Source organism: Corylus avellana, chromosome 2 (assembly GCF_965113065.1).
Source record: "Corylus avellana chromosome 2, dhCorAvel1.hap1.2, whole genome shotgun sequence".
Classification (NCBI taxonomy): Eukaryota; Viridiplantae; Streptophyta; class Magnoliopsida; order Fagales; family Betulaceae; genus Corylus; species Corylus avellana.
Genome location: NC_142491.1, coordinates 43,894,042 through 43,919,521, shown reverse-complemented (window position 1 = coordinate 43,919,521; position 25,480 = coordinate 43,894,042). Strand labels below are relative to the sequence as shown.

General features: G+C 35.9%; 3 protein-coding genes, 1 non-coding gene and 1 pseudogene across 9 annotated transcripts; 2 read left to right on the top strand and 3 right to left on the bottom strand.

Annotated features, from left to right (window-relative positions):
• Window positions 1-588: 588 nt before the first annotated feature.
• LOC132167835 (uncharacterized) lies at window positions 589-6,919 on the bottom strand. Of its 4 annotated transcripts, none has more exons than XM_088513284.1 (9): window positions 6,767-6,919; window positions 6,442-6,519; window positions 5,357-5,654; window positions 5,177-5,235; window positions 4,028-4,087; window positions 3,883-3,952; window positions 3,082-3,151; window positions 1,479-1,505; window positions 589-1,033 (listed from the first exon to the last, which is right to left on the bottom strand). In XM_088513284.1, the coding sequence occupies exons 3-9, from the start codon at window positions 5,564-5,566 to the stop codon at window positions 984-986; spliced, it is 546 nt and encodes a 181-aa protein (XP_088369410.1). In that variant the 5' UTR covers window positions 5,567-5,654; window positions 6,442-6,519; window positions 6,767-6,919; the 3' UTR covers window positions 589-983. The 4 variants fall into 4 exon arrangements, with proteins under 4 accessions (XP_088369410.1, XP_088369408.1, XP_088369409.1 ...); XM_088513282.1 differs by lacking the exon at window positions 6,442-6,519 and adding an exon at window positions 5,778-5,917; XM_088513283.1 differs by lacking the exon at window positions 6,442-6,519 and adding an exon at window positions 5,792-5,917.
• On the bottom strand, window positions 2,542-2,725 carry LOC132168252 (U1 spliceosomal RNA; annotated as a pseudogene).
• On the bottom strand, window positions 2,749-2,843 carry LOC132168332 (small nucleolar RNA snoR109). Its single transcript, XR_009438846.2, has one exon. It is a non-coding gene; the product is annotated as a small nucleolar RNA snoR109 (small nucleolar RNA).
• A 2,296-nt stretch (window positions 6,920-9,215) lies between the features above and the next one.
• Window positions 9,216-16,942, top strand: LOC132191774 (Target of Myb protein 1). Of its 3 annotated transcripts, none has more exons than XM_059606877.2 (4): window positions 9,216-9,352; window positions 10,422-10,950; window positions 11,523-11,768; window positions 16,142-16,942. In XM_059606877.2, the coding sequence occupies exons 2-4, from the start codon at window positions 10,432-10,434 to the stop codon at window positions 16,559-16,561; spliced, it is 1,185 nt and encodes a 394-aa protein (XP_059462860.1). In that variant the 5' UTR covers window positions 9,216-9,352; window positions 10,422-10,431; the 3' UTR covers window positions 16,562-16,942. The 3 variants fall into 3 exon arrangements, with proteins under 3 accessions (XP_059462860.1, XP_059462852.1, XP_059462866.1); XM_059606869.2 differs by having other exon boundaries at window positions 10,412-10,950; XM_059606883.2 differs by having other exon boundaries at window positions 10,401-10,950.
• A 1,400-nt stretch (window positions 16,943-18,342) lies between these two features.
• On the top strand, window positions 18,343-24,463 carry LOC132167384 (Exostosin family protein). Its single transcript, XM_059578344.2, has 9 exons — window positions 18,343-18,981; window positions 19,070-19,243; window positions 19,929-20,086; window positions 20,177-20,324; window positions 21,846-21,961; window positions 22,049-22,187; window positions 23,219-23,329; window positions 23,696-23,764; window positions 24,156-24,463. Exons 1-9 carry the CDS (start codon window positions 18,529-18,531, stop codon window positions 24,282-24,284), a joined length of 1,497 nt encoding a protein of 498 aa, XP_059434327.2. The 5' UTR covers window positions 18,343-18,528; the 3' UTR covers window positions 24,285-24,463.
• Window positions 24,464-25,480: the final 1,017 nt, after the last annotated feature.

Sequence of the window (25,480 nt, the reverse complement as noted above, 5' to 3'; positions counted from 1 at the left end):
AAAATGGGGTGGTCCGGCCACCCCATTTTGGCCAAGGGGGGCTGGAACCACCCCAGCGTTTTCCTAGCTTCTTTTTTTTTTTTTTTTTTTTTTTTAATATTTTACTTAAAAAAAAAAATTAAGCTAAAAATGTCAGCCATGTGTCAGTCCACACTGTAGCTGGAACAGTGCAGTGCGGGGCTTTCCCTTGCCAAACATAGCTAAGGGCATTGTTTCCAATGTTTAGAATCTACGTGGAAAATGTTGGGTATATTACCTTTTATATTATAAATTTCTTATAAACTTAAGAAGCAGTTCACGGATATAAATAATTTATAAATTTGTAAAGAATTTATAAATAAGTGTTCTTCCGCATTCAATATATATATTTCACTTTTTCTTTCTGCCCATTCAATAAGAATATAAAAGAAAAATAAGAGATACGATCTAAAATCACATATTTTTAATTTACATTCCTTCTTGATTTATTCTTTCTTTTGCATTCATTTCAACTCATAAACGTAGTGTAAATGCTTTATAGGATACGGTTTAGAGGTAGCTATTGTTGGTGTGTCAACTATCAAACAAATTTCATAATCATAATCATAATCAATTTAATTGTTATAAGTTACTCAATTATTCTCTTATAGATCAAGGAATAAAAGTAGAATGCCAAAATATTGGCAAATGTCTAAGAACTAGTTGAAAATTCTTGCTTGTTTCCACATCTCATGAAAATTGAACAGCTCACATGCGTTCAGTAATTACTCCACAGCTTCAATGTCATGAATCCATCACAAAGATTTTCGTCTTCATTTTTCGTCATCATCATAAATGGTAAATAAGAAAGGTTCAATGTGATAATACTCTAGTTGAGGCCCTGCATAACATGGATATTCATTATATGTAAATGGACCCACTTTCTGACCAAGACTTTTGATCTGACTGTAAATACTCTACTGCTTTGTGGCGTATGATGACCTTCTACTTGAATGAAGAAACAACTATAAGAGTTTCAGTCCACCAGTTACTTCATCAACTACTTCAACAGGCCCTGCTCGAGTGTCAGAATTAATCAATTGAAAGACAACTTACAAACTTTAGATGTATATACATACATTATACATGTGTGTGTGATGTCAGAAGCAAGAGTCAAATGCTTTGTAAAAGAGAGAAGTGTATATATGTATTTGTGTGTCTGTGTTTGTATTCTATCCTTCCGCATTCGAAAGAATTTACTAAAATGCAACACAATTAATTCCACCTAATATCCGATAAAGATGGCACAAAGGAACTTGAACTCTCAACCAAAGACAGAAGTCAAGTTGGGAAGTCCAAAGGGTGTACCATCATACCAACTTGCTATTGGTTAAAACTAATCTTATTTCTTTCATTGAATAATAATATTGAATCCCCATGTCAAAACTGCTACGTGTCTTATGGGGTCCTCCAAAACAAAAGATTTGCAAGATATGCAGGTATTGGGAGGAGAAACTCACCAAGAATAGCCATCACTGTCCTCGAATCTGGAAGATCGGAGAATGAATAAGTTATGAGATTAGGATAAACTGGTTAAACAGCTTCTGAAGCATGAGAAATTATTGCACAAATGTGAACTAGATAAGACTTGGAGAACCAACTGAAACATATGGAAAGGTGTTTACAAAAATAGGAAAAATAATTCAAGCAGTACTCAGATCAGTAAAATATCCATGTGGTGGCAAGCACAAAATTGGATAGCATTTTGATAAAAATAAAATAAAATTACTATCTACTTCATTCAATCTTTCTTATTATCTCTAGAAGTTCTCGCCTCCGCGTCTCAAATATGGTTCTTAAGACAATTTACATGCTTCCAGTGCATTAGGATTGCATTGTTTACATGACTCATCAGAGGCTCAATTTCAGTGCGTATCATCATGTCTTCAAAAAAAAATATTAAGTAATTTTTTGGCTGCATAATTTTTTTCTTGACTTGGGAGTCCACACTTGGTAATAAAAAGCACACATTAGTGATCTAAAAGGCACCCCCCCCCCCCCCCCCCCCCCCTACACACACACAATTTGCCTCTTTCCGTCTCAGTATCCGCCAGACCTATCATTATGATCATCTACATCCCCATCCTTCCTCATTCAGTGGATTATCAGAGGATAGCTTCAATTTGATGAAAAGAACACATATTGCATATGAAAGACAAAGTATATTTAATCAGTGTATAGGATTTTTTTTTTTTTGATAAGTAAATATGATATAAAAGAGCGCAGAGGGGCGCAACCCACATACACGGGAAGTATAAAAAAGAACGCCTAAGAGGGAGAAAAATGAAAAGGAAAATCAGAGAAGCTAATCCTTATAGGAGCTAGCCAAACGACCGTCCAGGAATACAAAGTAAAGAAGAAAAAATGAGTCAATTCCTCTATAGTCCTAGTGGAGTTCTCAAAGCATCTAGCATTCCTTTCATTCCAAATACACCACATAAGACACAAAGGGATCATCTTCCACACTACCGCGCTTCGAGAACTTCCTCCCGACCACCAACAATCGAACAAGCCCCTCACCTTGCAAGGCATGACCCAAAGCAGCCCAAACCGATCAAAAATAGTATGCCAAAGAACACTTGCGATCTCGCAATGGAGATTAAAATTGGGCAGATCTTAAGCGAGCACCCCTCCAGAGTGCAATGGAGGTCACTAGCCTAGGCCATGGGCCTTCTTGATTACCCATTGACCCCGTCCAGGTAAGTAAAAAAACAACAAAATTAATACAAAGAATATAAGAAGTTCGGTAAGCAGATTAGTCGACGGAGATCAGAAAGATCTCACGACAACCAGCCAGTAAACTTCAGTGTATAGGATTACACTCTGGATCTGAGTCATGGGGAGTACTACTGCTCTTCTCTACAAACTTAAATCCCCAATTACGCAGAAGTGCCCTCTTCGATAAGATACATTATCTATATTACTAACCAAACACAATTAACATCCTCAAAACATCAAGGGGAGTACAGCCTGCTGACCAAAATATTTATACCAAGAACTCTCATTCATAGTACGGCAGTAACCATGATCAATTTTCAAAAAGGAATTCATTTTGCAACTCACTTGGTGCAATCTGCGTTCTCCCTGCATCAATTGTAATGTGGGTTGGTATATTTAGCGATTTTGCCCGCTCCTGCCAAGGTATATAAGGATTTAGTGAAAAATTAACAAATCCATGAAACAAAACATGCACCATATAACAAAGAGGAACAGGAAAATATAGTGGGGAAAGAGGATAAAGTAAAAACATCACATTTCACATTTTTCTTTTGGAGGGAAGGGCAGATGCAGGAAAATTAAAACATCAGATTAGGGAATGGAATCTGATAGTTCTTCTAATAATAACTTGAAAGAAAAATATAGAATTATGTGCAGATGATAAAATAATTTGCATCCATTGATAGTTGGCAGCCCAATTCTGTCATAAAAAAGGGAACATCATGCACCTCCACTGGGGTCCTAATTTTACAGTTTGCTAAGTCACATTTGAAAGAAAAAAAAAATACATAAAGAATCTAGATATTGGTATCCCACCTTCATTAGAGTGTCAATCAATTAAATTTACCCTCAACTATCCACTATTAAATTAATAGAAATAGCGAGTTTGAAGACCAGGTAAGGCAAGGGAGGGTCCCTTTTAACCAACTTCGTTTTAAGCCAATGACTTGTTTCCTTAAAAAGAAACTAAGAGTTTCCCTTCTACTATAGCTATTTCCATAACTAATCAATCATAAATATGAATTTAGCAGACTGGCAATATAGATATTATTACATTAATGACAAAATAAGTAAGCAAGAAAAGAATAAGCCTATGTTTACACTATATAGATTTTGGCACCCAAAAAAAAAAAACAGAAAACTTACTTGCAAAACTAGCATATCTTCCTCACTTTCAATTTTTACAACCACCTTAGGCTGCGCACACATCTCCCACCTGTATGCTGACAAACTTAGTCGCAAGCAACAGAGTGAATAAGGAATAAACTAGCACATTATTGTGTGGCCTTACCTGTTTAAAGCTTTTGGTGCCCGACGAAGAAGCTTTTTATAGAGACCCAAAGTTGCATGACTAACAAAATAAGGGAAAGATTTGGCTCATGAATTAGATCAAAATGTATTTCAATAATGAAAAAAGAATAGCAAACATTCAAAAACTAACCAAGGATCAATGGATCATCAACGTCAATGTGTTGTTGAATAGGTGTACCAACAATTGTACAGAACAGAGGGTAAAGAGGTTATAACATCAACCATGTCAATGCAACTCTCAAGCACTTTACCATTAAAGATACTAAATCGATAAGTAACCCGCAATTGTTATCAGCATTCCATAGAGATAATATGAAGAAAGACATGGTTGACTTAAAAATAAAAGTAGATAAATTGTTTTTATGATGACTAAAGTTTGCCAATGGTTGTTAAAACAGCTAAAGTCCACGAGAGCACCCACTTATTTTGACACTGCACTGTCTTTTGTAATGCCCTAGACTAGTATCAAGCAATGTCTTGTTAATGCAGCCACAGATCTTCAGTCCACAAACTTAAATTCATAAGCACCATGTACCCCTATAAACTTTGCTTGATGAAACATCCTATCATTCTTAAATAAAGAATCAAAGTTCAAGAAGCTCCTGGCATACTTAAGTCCCACCACAAGCACAAGAATGAAACTAAAAGGAACATCAAACACATTCGGGAGAAGAGGGGAGGGGGTGAGGGAGCTTAGGCGTCCTTTGCGCTTACAAATATGAACAGCTTATCACCCCCAAATTCTCACTAATGACTCTTTTAAGCCTCCATATGCAGTAAGGCAAGACTCAACACCATTCTTTATATGCTTTATGTTAGTAAACTAAAAAAATAATGATCTTAATGACATATTATAGCATCACTAGCTCTAAACGTTACACAAACAGACTGAAATGCCTTATAAGCATTCCAAAACTAAACAATTAATGATCTTAATGACATATTATAGCATCATTAGCACTAAACGTTACACAAACAGCCTGATATGTCTTATCAGCATTCCACTTGCACATATAAGAAGATATCTGAAAGCCAAGCTGAGAAGAACTACTTTTTAAGGCTAGAGAATATGTGTTCATAAAAAAATTATATGATATCAGATTGTGTTACATATAAAATTACAGGCTACCTGCATTGGGCAGATATTTTCCCTTTACCCATCTTTAGATCATTCCTCACAACCAAAACCTGCAGAAAACAAGAAAATAGCAAATAGATCTTAGTTCCTTTTCCCCCCCACTAAATTCTCTTTCCATGTATGTACATGTGTGTGTGTGTGTGTGTGTGTGAGAGAGAGAGAGAGAGAGACCATTTTGAAATCTTCAAGAATGTCAGCCAGCTTTTCAATCTCAAGGGCCTCTTTGGGCTTATCATTCTTCTTCCCATTACCATCAACTGCAATGTCTTTAGGTAATCTTGCTGAGATAAAAATGCGAGCAGGATATCGTGCACCAATGTAGTATCCCAAAGCAAGGCAACCTGCTCCAACTAGAATGGCACTCAGCAACGTCAGGTCCATCCTATATTGCACCCAAACAATGGCCCCTCAATCTTTTCTCAAGTCTGGGAGAAAAGTAAATCTTGAGAGCAGACAGTCCAAAATCCACCTAGAAAAAAGCAGATCATAATTGAACCTCTCCTTGTCATTGGATGAATAATAGACTTGCACCCATAAAATAAATATCTAATATTTAAAAATAGAACAAAAAATATAAATAAAGTGTACATACTCCACAACACATACAAAAGAACTGTATGAGGTCCCCTATTTTGTTTTCAATTCGGTGAGTAATTTAGATTCAGATTAAAGACTCTGAAACACTGCAATACCATAACCATGAGCTTCACTTTCTCTGAACTCTGATCATCTCTGAAAGGAAAACCAAAACACACATGGAAATATTGTCTTTTTCAATGCTGTCTACTTTTATACTGTCAAATTCATAGCCATTAGTTCAACATCAGATCACGCACATGTGAATTACAATTAGGGCAAGCAATTTTTGACACGACCCACTAATCCAACATGAAATTAGCAGGTAAGGATTGCGGGGCTTGAGTTGCTTGACATGTTTAATTAAATAGGCCGGATTAGAGTTGACTTATATAATTTTATACCCATGCATTGACACGACCCAAGCCTAAAACGCGAACACCAATTGCCACGCCTAATTACAATCAATATATGGTCATTTGTGGACAAGGTTCAACCAACTAGGAACACGGTTCTCGCATACAAGACAGACAACCTTAATATAGACACCAAAGTAGTGATTTAAACCAAAGTTTCTGAACATGACCAACAAACGATAGACCTGCATAAATTAACAAGCATCCTAAACACATTGCAAAAACCATGGGAATAAACAAATAACAAAATATATTAAGAATCACCTTTTGATATTCTAAGTAACCCCATTCTCATTTCTCTCTCTTTCTTCTTTGTGTGTGTGTGTGTGCGCGCGCTGTATTCTAAGAAGAATAAGGCTCCAATCATGTCAACATTCTAGTGAGGAATTACAAAAATGAAAATAGATCAAATAAAAGCCTTCCAGAAGTTTAATTCTAGGTCAAGAACATAGACTCTGCTTCAGTAAAGAGAAATTTCCACTCCATTGATTAAGTTTTCCATCAAAGCAAACAGAGGAGAAGAGCAACAGCCATGGCTGAATGAAGTAATTATTCCTAAAATAGAAGGGCATTTCGGTAAAAAAGATACCTGTAGTGTGACGCTGCTGAAGCTGCATTGATCGAAGTGTCAAAAACCCTAGATGCTAAAGCACTGATGCTAAAGGACTGGAGAGACCATAGGGGGAAGAGAAAAAGAGGAGAGAGATTGCGTTCACCTGAAACTCGGGCAGGTTCTGTAAAACAAGACGACCTATCTCAGCCGTGTGGTTGGTGGACTCAGTCTTACTTCTCAATTTTACTCTTTAATGGCGTGTTTGGGTGTGTAAATTTTTTTTACTGTTTTTTATTGTATTTAAAATTGTAAATACCCAAAAAGTTGCCATTTTTTAAAATTATGTTTGAATAATTTAGAGAATATAAAATAAAATTAGAAAAGATATTTAGGAAAATAAATTAAATTGAATTATTTAAAAAATAATATAAATAAATAAATCAATCTGTAAATTACAAAAAAAAAAAAAAAAACTAAAACTCAAATTGGAATGGTTTTCCAACTACCCCTAGCGGCAAAGGTGGCTTTGTCACCTCCGAAATTAATGAGGGTAGTTGAGCCACTCCTAAGCACCGTTAGAAGGTAGCTCGGCCACCTTCATTAATGAGACGGCCACGAAAACCATTTGGGGTGGTCGAGCAGGATTGAGATCCCCTTCAATTACTCAAAATTGAAGAATTTTAGGTTACGAAATCGTGACCTTTCATCTTAAAACCAATGTTTATAAAATGTCAGCTGCTTTTGTATAATCAAGGTATTAAATTTTGATTTTAAGCTGACTTTTATTTTACCGAGGTTTAAATGATTTTATAAACCATTGAATTAAAAATAAATGGCCACAATTTCGTAACATGAGATTCTCTAATTTTAAGTAATTGGAGAGAATTTCAATCCGGCCGAGCCATCATAGAAAATTGATCAACCACTACCGAAATTAATGAGCCACCCCTAACCATTATTTGAGATTATGGGTGGTTCCACCACTCCCAAATAATACTGATCTCTACAAAATATTTGGATTTTAGAAACCAAGTTTAGTCTTCATAAAACTCTACATGAGATCAATTAATTATTATTATTATTTTTTGGTAAATGATTTTTTTTTAGATCGGGTCAGATTTGGTGCAGGCTATAAAAAGGTCGATCGCGAGTCACATTAGATAAAATAATACCCCATTTTTTTGCTCTTTTTTTGTTTGTTTCTTTGTTTTTGCCGTCCATGGCTTTTATTTTTGTTTGTGCGTTCAATACGTCGGTAGGACCAGTAGCGTATATTTTTCTGCGGGAAAGGATGCGTGCCAGGGGGGGCAAGGAATCAAAATCGAACGGTGACGATCGCAAGAAGTCAATCGTCCAACTACTCTGACTTTGACAAAAAGACAAATTCTATAAAAAGGTGGAGAAAATCTACGGTGTGCAACATATTCCATCACCCGACTTTGACGAGCTAAAATTGTAATAATAAAACTCCACAAATTATCTAAAACCGAGAAAAATGCAAATTCTTAATGAAAAAAAAGGGAATTAAACCCCAAATATGAAATGAATGTTCTATAAATAGTTGACATTAAGGATAATGTTTTCCACGTAGACAATATTTGACATTGTCTTTAAAGAGGAAGAAAACTTGACACATAACGGATTACCCACTACAATGACATATGCTACATATTACCCACTACTTCAATATAAATAAATATTTATTGTCAATGTCAATTTTTTTTTTTTTTTTCAGCCGCAATTTGAATTGCACATAATTAAACTTTATAGATACGAGGTTACAAGGCTTACAAGTTTCCATCAACAATTTTATGTGAGCAAGACAGCCATATTAGACTAATATCAGGTGCAATTAACTTTTCATATTACTTTGGACAATAATATATGATGATAAATACGTGCAATAAGTTTGTTCGTTGCAACCTCATGAATACTCGCTAGAAGCTCAAACAATTTGATAGTTGTTCGGACAATTTGAGTAAGTAGGGCTCAAGTTGTTTGAACACCCACTAGAAGCTCAAACAATTTCTCTTATGAAAATATCAGGGGTCGGAACTACGCAGTGTAGTTCCTTAAAATTTTTTGAAAATTAGAATTTTATTCATAAATTTTTTAATTTTGCTCCCCCAAACTCCATGTACTCATAAATTTTTTAATTTTTTCCTCTTAAACTCCAAATGCCAATTTCACCCCTAGAAAATACTTATTACATATGCAATATATGGTAGCCTCCTTGTACTTCCTAGATTCCTAGTCCAATAAGATATACACCTCTTGGTAATTTATATTTTTTATACCGTCTTTTAACCAATGTCGGTCAAACACTCAATAAATCAAGATGTACGCAAATAATATTCTGTCAATTTTTTTTTCTTAAATATTCGTACGAGTATTAAAAACAAAACAAAAAATCGGAATATTATAAATATTCTAGGCTTCTAGCTAACGTATAGGCTTCTAGCTAACGTATAAAGAGAGAGAAAGAAAGAGAGGGAGAGAGGAGAGAGAAAGAAAGAGAGGGAGAGAGAGAGACTGAGACTCCTAGAAAGATCAAAACTTAACTCAGAGTCGTAGCGCGTCGTCGTCTCAACCAACCTGCCTCTCAATCTCAATTTCTCAAGGGTACTCTCTCCAATTTCTTATTCTTTTTTTGTTTGTTTGTTTTTAAATTTTTTTATGTAAGAAACACAAACACTCTCATTTTGTTATTTTGTTTTTTGGTTTTAGATTAATGTCTAATCCGATCGATTGCGTTGACTCTGTTTGGTTTATGAGAAAGCCGAGGAAAAACGATAGATTAATGACAATTCTAATTTTTTATGTTGTTCTTTTGGATCGCTCAACTAAGACTAGGTGTTGGATGTTGCCTTTTTTCGTTTGCCGTTAGGGTTTCATATTCCTATTCCCTAGCAATGCATATATGACATATGTTTGGTTGTTGAGAACGTTGAGAAAAAGTGATAAATATAAGATATTGACTTTCAGGGTTTAAGTGTTATTGTTTTCTGATAACTGCAAAACTCGTGTAGTTAACAGTGGTATTTAGTTGTTCAGCTTTGTTAATCGTGGCCTTTACTCGCCAATTATCACAAAAATTAGGGTTCCTGACAGATTTACCGAAATTTGTACGGTTTTAAGGGTAGTTAAGTTTTTTTGGAAAATTGATTTTTGAAGGTGTTGAATGTATGAAAATTAATGTTTATATGTTCCCGTGCATTTTAAATTCATGCTTGTGTGTTGAGTTGCTTAAAAAAATTGGGCAAAGGAAAGAGAATATAATTTAAATGTAGCTCTGGCTCTTGACTTTTGCTGTTTGGTTCCTGGAGAAAGTATGGAAACGAATGAACATTGGTTCTCTTTTTCTTTATGGAATGAATGGGTTTTCAGGGCAGAGGGTTTTTGTTTGGAATTTGGTTGCGAAGTGTTCTATTTGCTTGCCTGGAAAATGGAGTAAAGGAAAGAAAGAGTAATTTTGTAATTTTTATTTTGTTGTTAAAGAAATGAAAAAAATTTCCGTACATGAAAAATGCCACCAACAGAATTAGTTTGTTTTCCATCCCTTCTTATTTTTTAAATTTTTAACTTTTTTTTTCCAGCAACCATTAGGATTGGAGTTTTCTTTCTTCTAACATTTTGAAGTTTTGTGAGTTTTCTGGAAATATTTTTAAAGGTCTTGTTTAGGGTTTTGAAGGGTTGCAAATATGGGTGACAATTTGATGGAGAAAGTTAGTGCTCTCGGTGAACGCCTCAAGATTGGAGGCACTGAGGTGGGCCGAAAGATGAGTGCAGGCATGAGCTCAATGAGCTTCAAGGTGAAGGAACTTTTCCAAGGCCCAAACCAGGCAGATAAGATCGTTGAAGATGCCACCTCAGAGAACCTTGATGAGCCTGATTGGGCTTTGAATCTTGATATTTGTGACATGATCAATAATGAAAAAATTAACAGTGTTGAGTTGATCCGTGGAATTAAAAAGAGGATCATGTTGAAGAGCGCGAGGGTTCAGTACTTCGCTTTGGTGTTGCTTGAAACATTGGTTAAGAATTGTGAAAAGGCTTTCTCGGAGGTGGCAGCCGAGAGGGTTCTTGATGAGATGGTGAAGCTGATTGATGATCCTGAGACTGTAGTTAATAATCGTAATAAGGCTTTGATACTAATTGAAGCATGGGGGGAATCGACCAGCGAGCTCCGCTATTTGCCTGTTTATGAAGAAACATATAAGGTATTTTAAGTTCTGGTGCCTTTTAGTATTAATCTTTGTCGGTTGCCAAAATTTTGCTAATTAGCTCTTCTATTTCATAGTCTCTCCCCCGGCCCCAACCCTCTTTCTTCAAAACATGAAAAATTGTGTCAACTGCAGTCTAAATATTTGTATTTGGCTCAATCCAGTGGTGTTTCTAACCGACCTTTGGTGGTGTACAATGAAAAGTTAGTAGTGATGACTGATTTTGTTTGGCCAGTGTCCATCTTATGGAGATAAGTTTGTATATAAATTATGAAATGCAGAATTATATAATTTGAGTAATTGAAATAAAGAAGAAGGAATAAGGATCTTATAAAGTATTTAAGGATAGATAAAATGTTCTCTTTCTCCCTAGCGGTGATCCCACTAAGGAATTTTCTGTGGACCAATGATTTGGTGCAGAGGAAGTTTATGTTTGAATAACATCACACAAAAATTTTATGTGTGGGCAAGAAAATCCATGTTTTAGTTTACGACACAAAATTCTCCATGCAAGGTTTTTTTTTTTTTTTAAACAAAGAAAATTGTCTGCTTGTGTCTTTCTATTTCAGAGTTTAAAATCAAGGGGCATTCGGTTCCCTGGTCGTGACAATGAGAGTTTGGCACCCATCTTTACTCCTCCTCGTTCAGTATCAGATTCAGAATACAATACTGATTTTCCCCAGCAGATTCAGCGTGATTTTCCTGTGCAAAGCTTTACAGCTGAACAAACAAAGGAAGCATTTGATGTTGCAAGAAACAGCATTGAGCTTCTTACAACGGTTTTATCCTCTTCACCCCAACAAGATGCTTTGAAGGTGATTTTTTCTTCTTGTGCTGGTTGTCTATATCTACTAGTTTGGGTCTCTCTACTAGTGAACATATGATACTTTGGTGCCTTCATTATGTGAGGTGTGAGATATATTAATTAAATATGTTATTTTTATTTATTCTCTATGGTCTTTGACTGTTGAAAAAAAATCACCTGGATTTTACTAGCTTGATGTTTGTCCAACTTCAAGAGTTTTTACTTAACATAGATTATATAAGCTTGTTATTTTATGGTGTTGTGAGTGATATGTGAGGCACATAAGTACTAATAGACCGATAGGTTTTTAAATTCTATAACTAGTCAATGTTGGCACACTAGACCTCAATGGTTTTAGCAAAATTTTATATGATTCATTTGGTAATATATGTTTACATCACTACTGCATGGTAATGATGTATCAAAAATAGCATTAACTCTCTTGCCCTGTTGAGATCTAGAGTAGATCTTTCTAGTGCTTTTTCATATTTTGATTTTATTTACATTTGAATGATTAAACACTTCTCTTCTTGTTGCATAAACTCATTATGAACTTTTCTTTGCAAAATGCTCATATTTGCTTTGCTAATTGATTTGATTATTGGCTAACGTAACTGCTGTTTGTATGACAATTGATGTAGAATGAGTGTGTGTGTGTGTGTGTGATATACATAACAGAGTATACCTTAATGGAGAATTTTATTTTATTTTAATAGGCTCTAGACAATACTACATATGATTGGGCATCTCTTGGATATGATGACATAGAAGTTGTGTGACTTTGACATTCTGATTTGAGGTTTTTTGTTGTTGTTGAACATGCGTATTGTGGTCTAGTGTAATATCTAACTGATTAGATACTAGAATGAAAGAGAAAAGATCATTTTAATCGCTATTAAGTTTTTTTTTTTTGGTAGTGATTCTAGATCATAATATTTAGTATGCTTTTAAGTTCCTACAAGTTATGGTTATGACTTCTGTACAATATCAACCTTTCTTATCTATAATGTTTTAATATCGTTGCTTGTTACATGATCTCAGAAATAGTGCATTCTTGTTAATTGATTATGGTGAATTTTTAATTGGCAATAGACTGGCTAAAATTTTGGATATGGAAATTATTCTGCAATTCAGAATTATATGTCCTCCTAAAAATGAATTCTCAGTTTAATTGGGCAATGTAAAAACCTCCCCCACACCACCCCCCTCCCCCCCCCTCCCCCCCCTCAATGTTTGTCTTGGTATCGCATTGAAGACCTGGGATCAAGTCCTGCGCACCCAAAAAAGAAAGAAAGAAAAAGGTTGAAGTGTCTTGAGATTGATGACTACTTTTTTTCTTTTTTGTAAGTAAATCAAAGTTTATTAAGAGCAAAAGGGCGCTACCCAATTTCACGGGAAGTATACAAGAGATACACTTAACTAGGAGAAGATAAAAGATCAAGACAATCAGGAAAATTAGAATTACTACTGGTTATTAATTAGCACAAGCATGCGTGATGGGAGTAGACTCATAGGGCTTTCCAATGCTATCTACCACAAGGTTAGATTTAATGGTAACTGAAACCAAATCCAGTGGTTGCTAACTGCAAATTTTTGGCGGCCTTTACAACTCTTCCAATGTTTTACCTTTTTCTAGGACTCTTGGATTGAAGATCCATTTGTCAGACAAGAACATATTAAAACGAATGTGTGAAATAAAAACATATTAACATGAAACTCACCTCAGTGGCAACTTCTTAAGTTACACATTTTAAATGTAGAATCAATTTTATTAGTTATCATGATTTCCTTGTTCTTTTTGCTCCTATTAGGTGTAGGCTTCTCTTGTATACTTCATATGTATACCTAGGGAAGCCTTATGCTTTTATTAATATTTCAATTACTTATAAAAAAAAAATGTAGAATCAGTTTTATTTTTGCCGAGTATGATAAATTTATCAGATTTAATATAAAATGAAATGCCTTTAAGTCATTTTGATATAACATGATTTCCAGTGGGATCTTTGGCATGTTGATTGAAATGTCCAATGAGTATCAATAAGAAAGAAAACTTGCTCAGCTGGCTTATTACTGTGACATTCGGGTGTATCTCTATTGCATGATGTATTGCAGTTTCCCTATGCACCCATAATGTTCAAGAGTAATAAATCCCTTAAATTTGGGTAATTTTATTTTGTATCACAGTGTCACACCGTTGAGGTTTGGGTTATCAATAACTTTCTTCGAGATAGTGACGTAACATTAATTATCTTGCACCTACAATTTTGGTCAAGTAACATGGTTTGAGTGATATCCATCAGCATCCCAACAAGGATTAATGTGGTCATTTTTGGTTTATACTTTTTTTTTTTTCTTGTTAACATTGTTTAAATTTGCTACTATGTTTTAAAAAATATTGCTTCGGTTGGCTAGTTGGAAAATGTTGTATTTGTCTAAGGGTGGTAGGGTTACCCTTCTCAAGAGCACCCTTTCTAATTTACCTACATACTTCATGTCCCTCTTTCCTCTTTCTACGGGTGTTGCAAACTGTATTGAGAAGTTCCAACACGATTTCTTATGGGTTGAGCTAGGCTAGAGTTCAAATATCACTTGGTGAGTTGGTCCAAGGTTTGTAGGGAGGGTTGGGAATTGAAGTCCAATCATGCTCTCTTAGGTAAATGGCTTTGGCGCTCTGGGATTGGGAGAGAGGCTTGGTGGAGAGTGATGGTGGACGCTAAATATGGAAGTTCATGGAGAGGGTGGTGCTCTAGTGAGCCGGTTGGTGCGTATGGGGTGAGTTTATGGAAGAATATTATGAGGGGTTGGGGGAAGTTTTCTAGTCATACTAGATTTGAAGTGGGAGATGGCTCAAGGTTAGATTCTGGCATGATCTATGGTGCGAGGATATAGCCTTTCCTAGTTTATTTGGTATTGTGTGCGCATGTTGCAGGTCACGTGGATCCATTCATTGGAACATGAGTTTTGCTAGAGTGGCTCATAATTGGAAGGTGGATAACTTTGCCTCATTCTTGAGGGTGTTGTATTTAGGGAGAGTGAGATGGGAAGGCGAGGATAACCTGTGGTGGGTCTCTTCTAAAAGAGGGTTGTTTGGTGTTAAATTTTTTTTTGACGAGGAACTCCCTTCAAGACAGGGCGACTTCGTGTACTCACCCCTGTTGGGTAATCCTTAGACCCTTGTATAGTGCCAGGAAAGATCTTTACCATGGACAATCTCCAAAAGCGGCATGTCATTGTGGTCAATAGGTGTTTTATGTGTTAAAGGAATGGAGAGTTCGTAGACCATTTTCTTCTTCATTGTGAGGTTGCTTGTGCTATGTGGAATGTTTTCTTTAGTTGGTTTGGGCTGTCTTGGATTATGCTTAGACAAGTAGTCAACTTGTATGCTTGTTGGTGCACTGCTGGCAGCAATTTAACTGCTGCTATGTGAAAGATAGTGCCTTCATGTCTTTTGTGGTGTCTTTAGAGGGAAATGAATGATATAAGTTTTGACGACCGTGAGAGGACTTTGGAGGATATTAAATCTTTATTTTTCAACACCTTGTATTTTTGGATAGCTGCTTTTGTTTCTTCTTTAGTGATTAGTTATCATGATTTTCTTACTCTTTTTGCTCCTACTATTTAGGTGGCTTCTCTTGTACTGTGTACATCGGACGTCTTATGCTTTTAATGACATCTCAATTGCTTATAAAAAAAAATTATTGAACAGAAAATGTCACTTTTCTCTAGCATTATAGTTGAACACCTACAATGGAATTCTTTCCTGCAAAATAAATCTGATCTTGATCCTTTGGTGGTTTAAGTATTGGGTTGACCACGAACTTGGTGTGAGATTGTCTTGCATGCCATTGTCCCTGTTTTGGCGTGAGTTTCTTCTAGGTCAAGAAGTCACCTGTTGCCACATATCTGTCTAGGTCACAAATTGTGACCCGCCTCCATGTTCTCAAGTAGTGCACTTGGACATTCTAATTCTTGGTCTTCATTAAAAAAAAGGATAAAAGAAAATCTAATTCTTGGCAGTTGATCAACCGAGCAGATCTGGCAATGGGGACAGTTTAGTTTAATGTTGTTCTAAAAACCCTAGTGCACTTTGAGTTTGAAGTAACAAAAAGAAAGAAAGCCTAGCACAATGATGACCTTATACAATGCAGATGCTGTGTTATGTTGTTTGTGTGTAATAAGAGTGTTGTTTGACACATGTAGTGATGATAAGATCAAGACTTTCTTTTTTGACGCCTTCTTGGATGAAGAGTTTCTGTTATCAGAGGAGTTATTTTGTAAATTTTAACCAGGCTACTTATTTTCTTGACTTAGTATTCAGTTCATAGGTATTGATGCTGGTGAAACACACTAACGTGAATGGGACCTTTTTCTTCCCATTTTCAGGATGACTTGACAATCACACTCGTACAGCAGTGTCGTCAGTCGCAATCTACTGTCCTGAGAATTATTGAGACGGCTGGAGATAATGAGGCCCTGCTTTTTGAAGCCTTGAATGTAAATGATGAGATTCAGAAAGCTCTCACCAAGTATGAAGAGATGTATAAGCCTACAGTTGTTGGAGCCGAGCCAGAACCTGCTATGATACCTGTTGCCGTTGAGCCAGACGAGTCACCCCGTCATGCAAAAGAAGATGCCCTAATTAGAAAACCAGCCGGTTCTCGAGGTGGGGGCCTGGGAGGAAGTAACGATGAAATGATGGACGATCTTGATGAGATGATATTTGGTAAGAAAGGTGGGGGTACGTCTCAAAGTGGGCATGATTCCAAGAAGCAACCACCAAAGGATGATCTCATCTCCCTTTGAGCCCGTTTCACATAGCTGATTCCATGGTTTTATTTGGAGAGAGCATGCCTGAATGGTGTTGATAGTGGGCTTTTTAGTTGGCGAAGACAATTTGAGTTTGATGTTTAAAAGCTTTACGAGCTTCATAAACATGGTTGTGGACTTCCTTTTGAGAACTTCAATTGTTTCTGGATGTTATGTAAGTAATTCATGTTTATATTGGGATGCCTAATTGCTCGATTTGTAATCATATATAGGAGACGTCATGAACATATTGAGTGGTATGGTTTTCATATTGGATATGGTTTGCCCCATACCGCTCATAGTCTCGTTGGCGCCTCCTCTAATTATCTCTTTTGTTGGATGGTGGTGCGACCATGACTTCACGAGAGTTCACTTGTATGACTGTCTGTTGCCTGTTTAATTGATAAGCCACAATTTATCTTTTGCACTGGACATGGCAAAAGGTACATTAGCAAGGCTTAAAAAAAGGGATCAGGATCTTCTACAATCTGCTTGTCTTAATTTAAGCCGTTAATCGAGAGGGATTTTGATGGGATTTATAGGCCCGAGTAGGTTTCGTGTTACTCAGGCACTTGTCTGAGTACAGTGGCGGAGTTGGGATATTTTTTTTTATAGGGGCAGAAAGTGTGATTAATAATTAATTAATATAATATAATGTTATGTTTTAATATTGTTTATTTGATCAAGTAACACTACAGTAAGACTATACCTCTATTTTATACCCAAATATTATGTATTATATCAAAAATTAATAGTGATTCATTCCAAATTTAATAGTGAACTTTTCATGTCAAAAAAAAAAATCTATATACTTTTGAAAATAAGAGATCGACATGAATTTTACTTATAGCATTACTCTGATTTACCCAAAAACCAACATATATAAATATTTATTTAAAACACAATATTGTATTTCAATTAATTACTTCTAATATTTAATTATCTGTAAATAATATGCAATTTTTTTAAAGATATTGTCTTTCACACTAACATCTAATATCTTTTCTAGAGCAAAAACATCCTAATAAGAAAAGAAGATTAGTTTAAGTGGTTGAAATGCCACCTATGTGGGTTGAAAAATAAAAAAATAAAAAATAAAAACAAAAACAAAAGAAAAGAAGAGAAAAAGGAAAGCGGGTCTTGGAGAGATGAAAGACTTCGAGAGAGTGAAATTTAGTGGCTATAGACTTATAGCTTTGGGACTGACGCGCCAACTAGCACCTTTGAGACTCACGTCTATCAGCATCTTCTCCTTACTTTCTATTTCTCATATTTAAATAAAAGCCTTTCACCTTTCTTCCTCAAATTCATGTCCAGAAAAGGTATTGAGAGAGTGAATCAAATGCATGTATAAGAATAATCAATTGAATAAGAGAGAAGCCAACCAAAAGAAGAAGTAGGAGAATAAAAGAAAATCAAAATCAGAATTTTCATTCAAGATCTGCTATATATTTCTTTTCTTTTTATTTTTTCTAAGTAAATGAAGAAGAAGAATAAGAAGAAAGAAAAATAGTAGGGGCTAAAAGAGGAAGATGGCTTGAAAAACCTCAAAAATTTGGGGTGTAAACTTCTTTTTTCAGGATTTTGGTAGGGGCGCCCCGCCCCTGCGTGTATTTGCCACTGTCCGAGTAGGTCGGATTCATTGGAATTCTTGCAACTCGGTCTATTCCCATAATAATAATAATAATAATAATAATAATAACAATGGTGAGTGACTTATTTTCTCAAAAATAATTCACATTAAAAAAAAAAAAAAGTGAATTTTATAAATGGACGGGAAAATGAGCATTACTCTTGCTCCGAACCTCGTCCCGTACAAAGTTTTCCTTTATTGTCGGTGCTCATACCTGACCGGTAAAATGGCCGGTAGCCAAAAGCACCAATTATATAGATAGTGAGAAAGAGAACCAGATCGCTATGATATAAGAGTGCGAGGAATCAAATTCCCGAGCGAAAACCAAAAAATGGCAGGAAAGTACAGCCCAAGATCCAGGTCCCCAATCTTCCTCCTCACAATCCTCTCTCTTCTCGCCCTCTGCTTCCTCTTCTTCCTCTTCTCTATCTCCTCGAGAACCCGACCTCACGGCCTATACTCGACCCGGAGCTCCGAGACCTCCTTCGTGGCTTCGCTGGAGCACTTCCTCGCCCACCGGGTCCCCAAATTTAAGTCCGACGATACCGTCCGTGCACCGGAAGACGAGGTCGCAGTCCGAGACCTCGACGACTCGATGTACAGGATAGAGAGTGGGAGGGTGCATGGAGACCCGTACTACCCCTTGGGAGCGCCGATTAGGGTTTACGTGTACGAGATGCCGAGCAAGTTCACCGACGATCTGCTCTGGCTGTTCTGGAACACGTACCGAGACACCTCCAATCTCACCTCCAATGGCAGCCCCGTCCACCGCTTGATCGAACAGGTTTTACTATTTTTTTATTTATTTATGTGTTTGGTTGCTGAGAAAATGAATGTAATTTGTTTTTGTTTTGTAAAATTGTGTGCTGTAGCACTCGGTGGATTACTGGCTGTGGGCGGACTTGATAGCGCCGGAGTCAGAGAGGCTGTTGAAGAGTGTGGTGAGAGTTGGGAGGCAGGAGGAGGCGGACCTCTTCTACATACCCTTCTTCACCACCATAAGCTTCTTCTTGTTGGAGAAACAGCAATGCAAAGCGCTTTACAGGGTGTGAGTGGTCCTCCAAGCTTTGCTTTTACTTTGTTATTGCTGTGTATCCCTTTGTATTTCAATATAAACTTCAATGCTAAGGTATTTCACTTAGAATATAAACTTATATATGGGTAAGTGGAGCTTATTACTCCTTTCTGTCAAAATAGATCTTGTGGGTTAAAATGGCATGATTCCTAGCGAATAGGTAGAAATATAATGAGCTCCTAAAATGTCATTTACCTTTTATTGTTGTCCGACCAAAATGTTGATATTTGGATGGCATTTCAGAGTCCATTCAAGTAGTTTGCAAGTTGTTAGTTGAAGCAAAATGTAGTTGTTGTATTGAAAGAGTACAAGATTCACATTTTTTAGCTTTAATGTCCAACCCGTCATAATAATAAGGGACCCTATGCTGTGATAGCTAGTAGTTATTAGATTGTCTTAAACTATTTGAGAGTTCAAGCGATCATATTCCTTATGATTGTCTTGCAGATTCTTGCTAAGAGAGAGAGAGAGAGAGAGAGAGAGGTCCACGGTTGGAATTCTTGGAGATGAAACCACATTATTGACTCTTTTTCTATAGGTTTTTGTCCCCATTTTGTATTTCTTGAGTGGTTCAATTTTTGAGAATTCTGTGTGTGAAATTTTATAATTTGCTTATATGTTCTTAAAGCTCTTGCATACACTTACTTGTGGAATAGGAAGCTCTGAAGTGGGTGATGGATCAACCTGCGTGGAAGCGATCTGGAGGAAGGGATCATATACTTCCTGTTCATCATCCCTGGTCTTTTAAATCTGTTCGCAAATTCATGAAGAATGCAATTTGGCTGCTACCAGATATGGACTCCACAGGGAACTGGTGAATATTTGAGTTGTAAATGAATCTGCATTTTAGAAGCCCATTACTCATTAAAGCTGCAATTATTATTATTATTTTTTCAACTTTTAGGTACAAGCCAGGACAGGTCTTTCTGGAGAAGGACCTAATTCTCCCTTATGTTCCCAATGTTGATTTATGTGATGCTAGATGCGCATCAGAAAGTTATTCAAAGAGAAGCTCACTACTCTTTTTCCGAGGGCGCCTTAAAAGAAATGCGGTAAGAATTTTGGTTCTTCAATGAGTAGTTTTCAGATTATTTTGTTAATACTCTTGGAAATAAAAATATATGAAAATAAGAATTCTTGTCCACCAGTCTTTTAGTCATTTATGTGAGTCTTTGGACCTGGCATTTGGAACGTGCATGGCATGAGGTGACTAATGAATGTGAGATCTGAACTTACAAAAAAGCTACGTTTATTTGTTCTTTTAAGAAACAGAGATCTGTTATTCAATTATTCTAAAGTATGGCACAAATGATTGTTTTAAGATATTTCTTGTATGGGTACTTATCAAAAAAAAAGAAAAAAGAAGATATTTCTTGTGTGGGTATGGTTGGAATCTCTCTGGTTACTTGCATACTAACTGAAGAGAATGGCTTTTCATGAGATGGAATGATGGGACTCTGGGCTAGGGTGGTAGTATTTTATCGGGTTTATGTGTTGCTTGGAGCAAAACCACAAAGTCTGACTCAGTTCTTTTTGGTCATTGGTTGAGGGATTGAACCATTCCATGTCAGCTTTCTTTTGATGCTGTCTTTGTAACTCGTCTGTAATTTTAAGTGTCTGTAGGTGTTGTTTATTTAATGAAAAAATGGTATAATTCATGTAAATTGAGCATATTCTGTATTCATGTTATAGTCACTAGATGGCTTCAAGCATGATCACGTCTATTGGATTGAGGTTTTTACCTTGAAGATTGTCTTGCCTAGCCTTGTTACTATGGGAGTGTAGATAACTTACATGCCTTACCATCTCTTTTGACTGTGCTTGGCTATTTAGTCTATCAAGTTGGGTTTTTGATATGCGTGGCATCTTAGGCCCATGTGGAAGTGCATATGACTATAATATTACCTGTTTCCAATTGCATTTCGATGAGACTATATTCTTCTTAAGTTACATGATCAGAGTTTTCAGACTAGGATACTCCTAAAATGTTGAGTGGAAATTATCCCTCCAAAAACGCTGAGTGAAAATTATCCTTATCTGACAAATCGAGATTGTAGAATTTGTAATTGTTTAGGTTTTTGTATTTTGTTCCAACTATATTTTATACATTGTGGATACATTTGCATGAGATATTGCCTTATCTTATTCCGCCTCATTAAGGATTATTGGCTGTGGATTTATTATTTTGTGCGTGTTGTGACTTTCATATCTATAATGTTTTTTTTTTTTTTTTAGACAGCCAAAAAAAAATTACTTTACGATATTATTGTAGATGACTGATCTGATTCTATTTTGGAGTGTCCAATGGATAAAACTACACACACACACTGTGTGCGTGTGTGGAAGCACATTAATGCTTTAAAATGTCTGAGGACATGATATTCATTGGTAAAAAATTTAGATGGTTTAATCTTTTCCTTTTAATTCCTGGCCTACGATGTCACTAAATGATTGTGTGGGAACAGTCTTTTCCATTTACCTGTACTAATTATTACTCGTGTCTCCCACATTCATTTTCTTGTGCATATCTTATATGTTTCAAGGCTATGCTGCTAATTTTATTATACTTTTAGGGAGGAAAAATACGTGCTAAACTAGTAGCTGAGCTAAATGGTGCTGAGGGTGTAGTTATAGAGGAGGGAACAGCTGGAGAGGGAGGCAAAGCAGCAGCTCAAAATGGCATGCGCAAGTAATATAATTAGATGCTTATTTTGTTTCTTGATATAACTTTGTTATTCACTCTGTTGAGTAGTTGAGTTGTTTCATTGGCAATCAGGTCTATCTTTTGCCTAAGTCCAGCTGGTGACACTCCATCATCTGCTAGATTGTTTGATGCTATTGTTAGTGGCTGCATTCCTGTTATAGTTAGTGATGAATTGGAGCTTCCTTTTGAAGGAATACTCGATTACAGAAAGGTATGCATGTACTCTTAAAGATTGTTTGGTTATTCTCCTTCCCTTGATGCTTCTCTTAAAAGCATAAAAGGAACGGGTGTTGATAAAAGAGGGAATATAAAATAAGGATGATTACAAAGTTGCAATATAATTTAATAAATAGGTGACTTGTTTATTGATAAAATGCTTACTAGTCTTCATATACGAAGATTACACCATATGTTGTCCATGTTGATTTTGAAGGAGGCATCATTGACCAGTTGAAAACTGTCGGAATAAATTCGTATGTTAGAACAAATTCTCTTCCTGATTTAATATTTTTCTTTCAATTTTCGTAGTTTCAAGTGGAAAGGTTAAAGTTTGTGTTTTTATTAGTAAGACAGGAGATGCAAAAATCTGTTTCAGTCATGGCTTTGAAAATCTGCATCATGATAACATAAAATTTCATGTTCTCGGCCTTGACTCGGCTGATAAAAGGATGGGGTGGCATCGGCTCAAGTTTAATAAGTTGATAAAATGAATGGAAGAATGTTTGCAATTTGTTTGAATTTTATGCATTTGGGGATAAGGACAAAATCATATAGTTAGACTAATTTCAGTTTTTTGATTGAATTTGTTAAAAAAACAAAAACTAAGCCAATTTCAGATTTCTACTTTAAGTGATGTTGGAAATGGTACAATGTGAGCATAAGCATAGGATATTTTATTGGGCACTAATGATAATCAATAGGTTATCAAACAAAAGGTAAGCACTGTCTTAGTTGGTCTCCTGAAATAATTTATAATATAATTCTTTTTGTCATGTATAGATTATGTGACACGGTAGAGATGCTTCATTTCAACCCACAGAATGGGATGAGAAAGTTGTTGTTATGTCGTGTCTTAATATTTGGATATTAGATAGACTAGACACCTAGACATGTAATCATATCTGGTAGCTCTGCCTAGTCCATTTTACATGGCAGATGAGAAATAAAAGTTGTGTGGATTGCTGTATCTTTAATATGACTGTACAAGTACTGAGGCTTTGATTCCTTCGTCCTCATATGCAGATAGCTTTATTTGTTTCATCCGGTGATGCTCTTCAACCAGGATGGCTTTTAACATTTCTAAAAAGTGTTAGTCCTGCTCATATCAAAGAAATGCAACAAAATCTTGCCAAGGTTTGTGACTGCAAAGTTGACTGTTGTACTGCTATTTGTATATCATTAATGATTGAATTAGGAACAAGTATTTCTAGGTCTGCATTTTAACTGTTCCTGTTCTATTTGTCCCGTGGAAGGATAATGTTTTCGAATTTTTTTCCCTTTTCTCTTGCTCTTTCCAAGATTGACATGAAGGCTTAGTGATTGTGAAATTCTGTTGCAATGGATTGAAAATTGTTACACACAATCACACACATGTAATTTGATTTGATAATTTACTACTAGCTTGAAGATTATTCGCTCTTGAACATGAATCTTTCAAATAAGGATAGTAATTGAGCTTTTTCTTCGAGGGGACTGACTATATATCTTAATTTCTTGCAGTACTCGAGGCATTTTCTGTATTCCAGTCCTGCTCAACCTTTGGGTCCAGAAGACTTGGTTTGGAGAATGGTTTGTTATTTTCTCTTTCTCAATTAAAAAGTTACGCTACGTTTGTAATTGTTGCTTATACATAGATTTGAGGAAATAATGTTCAAGAAATATTGTGTTGATTATGATTCTGCCTCCAGGAGTGACCACTAAATATTATTTTTCTTAATTTTTTTTTCCTGAAGACCTATATATCTTTTACATAGTAGAAAAAAGTTTTTTTTATACATCCTTGGTGTTCGAAATGGTTTATGCAGTGCAGATTAGGCATTCTAGGAGACGATCTTTTATTGCCCGTCTTTGACGCTCTTCTTATATAAGATGACAGTAGAAGCCATGTAACAATAATATAATGTTTGTTATAAACTTCAAGTTTGAGATGACGATTTACCATTATTTTTTCATGTAACAGATGGCTGGTAAGTTGGTAAATATCAAGCTTCACACCCGGAGATCTCAGCGAGTGGTGAAAGAGTCTAGAAGCCTGTGCACTTGTGATTGCAGAAGTTCCAACTTTACTAGCCCAGGTCTCTCTCTCTGATGAAAATATTCTTTCATTCATGGGTGTGATACTTCTAGGTCAAATGTAATATCCGTGATATTTCAAATTTTTGGTCTATGGCCTGTTAATTTCTTGCCCTTGATCTCTTTAATTTTTTTGGCTGTAGTTATAACTTACAGTAGACAAAGATTTTATGAAATGCAAATTTGTTTTTAATAGATTTGTTTCGAACCCCCGACCTAATTCATCACCCCCGAGTCATAGGAGTGGTGTCATTTTGAATTGACAAATATAGAATAAAGAATAGCTTGTAATAAAGAGATAAACACTCGCAATTAATTTAAGGCTGCAACATTACTAGTTGTCTTGATCATTGATCTTTCAATTTAAAGTGTAAAGTACACGTTAACCGTGTTGAAATTTCATGATTGAAACTTTAAAAGTTTTACACTTTCCCCACTTAACATGTTGACCTTTGGCTCCCTGGCCACCAAACGATGGATCGAAGTAGATGTGTGTGAGAGCCAGAGGTATTACAGTTTGTCTTCAAATGTATGACGTAGGACTAAATAATCCCTAGACTTGGGAACCTGACACCAAAATTGAACGGATCAATCTTGTAAATTGTGTTTCTACTGGTTTCAGATGTTTTTATTTCTATTTTATGAAAATGTTTTGGGGCATTTTGTTAATGTATTTGACTTGAGAATATAAAACAATAAATAAATAAAGTCGCGGTACAAAACATTACATAGGGAATTGAGTTATAATCATTTCTAGAAAAAGTTGAAGTCTCCGTTTATTTCGACATAAAATTTAAATTTTTTACAGAAAATTTTAGTCAAACCAATAACATTTTCTGTTGTCCAAAAAAACCTCCTTTAAGTAGCATAAAATGGCTTTCCTTTTTTCTTTTTCTTTTTTTCGTAACGCTCGCCTACTCCCAACAAATGAATCTGAATCTCACATCTTAAGCTGCTGTGAGCAACCTAACAACAAAAATCTTCATCTTGCCATGTGATTTACTTTTGAGGATGACTAGAGAAGAGGAAAGGAGGGGGATAATGGAGAGCTTCTGAAATGATCGGAGAAATTCTCGATTGAAGGGAAGTTGCCCTCAAGGATAAGGGATAAAGCTACTACAAGTCTAGAATCAGGAGAGGCCGCCATTTTTTGCTGCAAGAAGAGCAGTGCCAATAATGGGATCTCGCCAGGGCCCAGGCCCAGGCCCCAGG

Excerpts from the sequence above, each read along its gene's own strand:
- LOC132167835 (XM_088513284.1), bottom strand. The coding sequence starts at position 5,566 with ATGGACCTGACGTTGCTGAGTGCCATTCTAGTTGGAGCAGGTTGCCTT. Across the intron at positions 5,236-5,356 it reads TTCTTGAAGATTTCAAAATG|GTTTTGGTTGTGAGGAATGA; the intron begins GTCTCTCTCTCT and ends TGTTTTCTGCAG. Across the intron at positions 1,506-3,081 it reads GAGAACGCAGATTGCACCAA|ATTCGAGGACAGTGATGGCT; the intron begins GTGAGTTGCAAA and ends CCGATCTTCCAG.
- LOC132191774 (XM_059606877.2), top strand. The coding sequence starts at position 10,432 with ATGGGTGACAATTTGATGGAGAAAGTTAGTGCTCTCGGTGAACGCCTC. Across the intron at positions 10,951-11,522 it reads TTTATGAAGAAACATATAAG|AGTTTAAAATCAAGGGGCAT; the intron begins GTATTTTAAGTT and ends TTTCTATTTCAG. Across the intron at positions 11,769-16,141 it reads CCCAACAAGATGCTTTGAAG|GATGACTTGACAATCACACT; the intron begins GTGATTTTTTCT and ends TCCCATTTTCAG.
- LOC132167384 (XM_059578344.2), top strand. The coding sequence starts at position 18,529 with ATGGCAGGAAAGTACAGCCCAAGATCCAGGTCCCCAATCTTCCTCCTC. Across the intron at positions 21,962-22,048 it reads GCTCAAAATGGCATGCGCAA|GTCTATCTTTTGCCTAAGTC; the intron begins GTAATATAATTA and ends ATTGGCAATCAG. Across the intron at positions 22,188-23,218 it reads GAATACTCGATTACAGAAAG|ATAGCTTTATTTGTTTCATC; the intron begins GTATGCATGTAC and ends CCTCATATGCAG.